Genomic DNA, 4,173 nt, shown 5'->3' with positions numbered 1-4,173 from the left:
GAATGGGGTTTGTCTATTTTATGTAAAGTTTTTGACTTAATTGTTTAATTGGATTGTTTCCTTCTTTAACTATCTGTTTGCTAGGTTCCTCTGATTTTGATTTAATCTTTTAGTTCATGATTTGTATTAATTTATTTGAAAAATTGGAAGATTAGTATATTACATGTTTGATCCTTATTTACTCACTAAATCTGATACTTTACTTATTGGAAATTGCAGTTTCGATCTGATGTTTTCTTAAGGTTGCAGCTCATTATAATAGCTGTTTTGGGGGGCGGGGGTAGAAGAAATGAGTTTTAATTTTAGGAAATTTTTTTAAAAGGGGAACCGGGTCAGATGGTTATATTTTAAGCATGTTTTGGTTTTTTTGTTTTGTTTTAGGATTGGTTCTTTCAATCAGACGGTGTCACATGTCATGTCCCTTAAAATAGGGATAAATATAGAACTTTGTTGGACGGTAGGGGTATATATGAACGGAAAGTATAATGGGGATGAGATTGAACAATAAACAAAAGTAGAGAGATATATTTGGCATTTTTCCGTTGAAAAAAAGTATTAGCCCAAAGTTTTGCACGTAACCCGAAATGTGCAATCGGATAAAACCAACAGACAAAAGATAAAAGTAAATTTTGGTACTAACTTTTTTATCTTCCCTAGATATTTTTCCTTCTAAACACCAAATTGTTTTCTCTCTTTTACGTATCACATTTGACTTTTTACTCTTTCTATATTTTTTTACTTCTTTTCTTCAATTCTTTTAATTCTAACACCTTTTTTTTCTCTCTCTTACTTTTACTTTTTTTAATACTATTTAATATTGGATTTAATGATAGGCGAAGTGCAGTATATATATAAAGTGTGTGTGCGCATATATATGTATGTATAAAGTTGTACGTACTGGATAATTTTAATGAATTATAGTTTTGTAGAAAAGTTATACTTTCCGTTCATATATATATATATATATATATATATATATATATATTTATATATATTTTGAAATGTATAAATATTGTATCCTAAGTTCGGCAGTGTATCCTTAGTGTATATTGAGCCTATTTCGAGTGTGCTTGTGTATCTAAAGTGTATATATTTGTGTACCCCAAGTGTAGTTTTTATTGTGAATGTATAATCTGTCTGAACAATGTATCAAAATTGTATATGCATGTGTATTTTCTAATATGTAAACATAGTGTATATAAATTATATATACATTTTTTATGCGTAATGTGTGCACACCGTGTATTTAGAGTGTATCATGTATTTTTGTATAATGACAGTCTTATTTGTATATATTTTGTATAGTTACATCTATTTTGTATATTTTTTGTATAGTGACAGTCTATTTTGTATATATTCTATATAGTGACATCTATTTTGTATATTTTTTGTATAGTGACAGTCTATTTTGTATATTTTATGTATAATGACAGTCTATTTTGTATATGTTTTGTATAGTAATAGTCTATTTTGTATATTTTTTGTATAATGACAGTCTATTTTTGTATATATTTTGTATAGTGAGAGTTTATTTTGTATATATATTATGTAGTAATTGAACACAATAAGTAAACACAATTGTGTAATTGAAATAATCGTCAAACAACATGTTACCTCATTAAAACTGAAATTAATTCACAGGCAAGACAAATAAGCATAAATAAAGCAAAATAAAACACTTCATTGATGTAAATACAATCTACTAAGCACATTAATTTCTTGGTTGCACATATTTAAATTAACTGCATTACTTGCATTAATCCTAAATCCACATAAACTAAAAAACCCACCTAAAACAGCAAAGTATATGTCTGTCACACGTGCCACCTACATAAAAGTCACACAGTTGTGCTTTTTTAGAGGACAAAAACTAGTGAGTGCCTCGTTGATCTCTATGTATCCCATGCTCACCACTTCTCTTTTGAACTTTCTTGAGAATAACACCAAACAGTACACACACAAAACAACAGAAAACTTAAAGAGAGAGAGAAACAATTCAATATCTCTCTCTCTCTCTCTCTTTTTGTATTTAAGCTTATCAGCTACCTCTATCCATATCCAAGAACATCAATGGGCAATGTTTGCTTTGCTCTTTATCCCATTTTTTTTTTTGGAATTTCTGATTTTTTTGGGTTATAGGAAGAGAAGAAGAAACCAGAAGAAGTAACACAATTTATATAGTGACGGTGGTTAGCAATCTTCAAATTGAAACAAGAAATTAAGCCCTCTGTGGTTGGTGCTAAAAGGTCTGTTTTGTGTTGGGTATTTGTTAGCACATTGCAATTGGAGATTGAGCATCGTTTGGTCTTGATTTAGCAGTAATTTTGGAGATCCTGAGTTGTGCCAACGCTCCTGGCTTTATGTATGTATAATACGACGGCATTGAAGATCTCAAATTCCTACTTCTTATCTTAGATTTCATTTTTCTATTTTGGAACTTGGGTTGGAATTGGAGAAGAGCGATTTTTGGATGAAGGACGAGATTGTACTTCCGTGATAGTTGGATCGGTGGCTAGCCTTTTAATTAGTTTTGGACTATAAAATGCATACTGTTATGAATAGGATTCTATTTAGGGTGAATGTCTATCTTGTAGAGAGTTTTACTTTGTGGCTAAGTCATTTTCCCCCTATAAATAGAGGGTCTTACCCAATTGTAAATCATCCCAAAATTCAATAAGAATTTCTTCTCTCTCTTTCTCTGCAATATTGTTCTTCTACTTTTATTGTTTTATAACGCGTTATCAGCACAAGATTCTACCGTCTCAAGAAGATTAAGGTACAACTTTTCTCCTCTTTTAATTATGACTGGTATTATGAAAAGAAAGGTCATTGCCCTTGAAATTTCGGGCAAGAACTATATGACATGGGTGTTGGATGCTAAAATTCATTTAGATGCAATGGGTCTTGGAGATACCATTAAAGACAAAACTAAAGCATCCACCCAAGACTGTGCTAAGACCTTGATTTTCTTGCGCCATCACCTTGATGAAGGGTTGAAAATAGAATATCTCACAGTCAAAGATCCAATTGCTTTGTGGAATGACTTAAAGGAAAGATATGACAACTTAAAGTTGGCCACTCTTCCACAAGCACGATATGATTGAACTCATCAGAGGCTCCAAGACTTTAAGTCTATTTCTGAATATAATTCCGCAATGTTCAGAATTACTTCTAAATTAAAAATCTGTGGAGATACTATCACTGATTATGATATGCTTGAAAAAACGTTCACAACGTTTCATGCCTCCAATATGGTCTTGCAACAGCAATACAGAGAGAAAGGTTTCAAAAAGTACTCTGAGTTGATTTCTTTTCTCCTTGTGGCTGAGCGAAACAATGACTTGCTCATGAGAAATTACGAAAATCGATCCACTGGGTCTACACCATTGCCTAAAGTGGATGAGGTATATTCCCATTATGCTAAGCGTGGAAAAGGCCGTGGCCCTATTCGTGGTCGTGGTCGTGGTCATGGTCATGGCCGTGGACAAGGAAGAAATTTTTCTGGTGTTAATCACCCCTCAAAGAAAAATAACCACCAAAAGTGGAAAGGAAAAGATGAGAAACCAAAGGCAAATGGTTCAGAAACCGAATGTTATCGTTGCGGTGGAAAAGGTCATTGGGCAAATATTTGTCGTGTACCAAGAGCATCTCTAAAGAATAAAGGTCCTAAAGCCAATTTTGTCTCTGACAATGATTTTGACATCACCCACTTGGATGTGGCTGACTTCTTTGAGCACCCTGATGGGAAAATAGACCACTTGATCGGTGATAGATCCGTGGTTAAAGAAGATTGAGTAGTTTAAATTTTATTTTTGCCAATTCATAGTAGTTAGTGAAAAAACATCATGTAATCATAGTTCTTTACATGAGTAGTAGTCATTAATATCGATTAGTATTATTTGTTTTATGAAATAGTGTTGGTACGTTTTGATTAAATCTGATTCTTATATTTGTTTTAAACAATAAACTTGATTCCTAACCAATCACGTGAACTGCAACACAAAATTCAATGTTATTACGTACATTTTTTTTACTACAGTCATTACAATTTCAAAATAGTTATTTAATTGTAAAAGCTAGCAATTGCACATGAAATGTACATTAGCATTACTAATGATAAATAACATAATCATAGCATATAGTATCATAGAATCATTTAATAAATAGTTTGTT

General features: G+C 31.8%; 1 protein-coding gene across 1 annotated transcript; it reads left to right on the top strand.

Annotated features, from left to right (window-relative positions):
* The first annotated feature begins 2,801 nt into the window (after window positions 1-2,801).
* LOC138879311 (uncharacterized) lies at window positions 2,802-3,794 on the top strand. Its single transcript, XM_070158917.1, has 2 exons — window positions 2,802-3,070; window positions 3,164-3,794. The coding sequence occupies exons 1-2, from the start codon at window positions 2,802-2,804 to the stop codon at window positions 3,792-3,794; spliced, it is 900 nt and encodes a 299-aa protein (XP_070015018.1).
* The last annotated feature ends 379 nt before the right edge of the window (window positions 3,795-4,173 follow it).

Source organism: Nicotiana sylvestris, chromosome 10, assembly GCF_000393655.2.
Source record: "Nicotiana sylvestris chromosome 10, ASM39365v2, whole genome shotgun sequence".
NCBI classification, from domain to species: Eukaryota; Viridiplantae; Streptophyta; class Magnoliopsida; order Solanales; family Solanaceae; genus Nicotiana; species Nicotiana sylvestris.
Note: the sequence above shows the minus strand (reverse complement) of the source record. Positions and strands in the feature narration are given on the sequence as shown.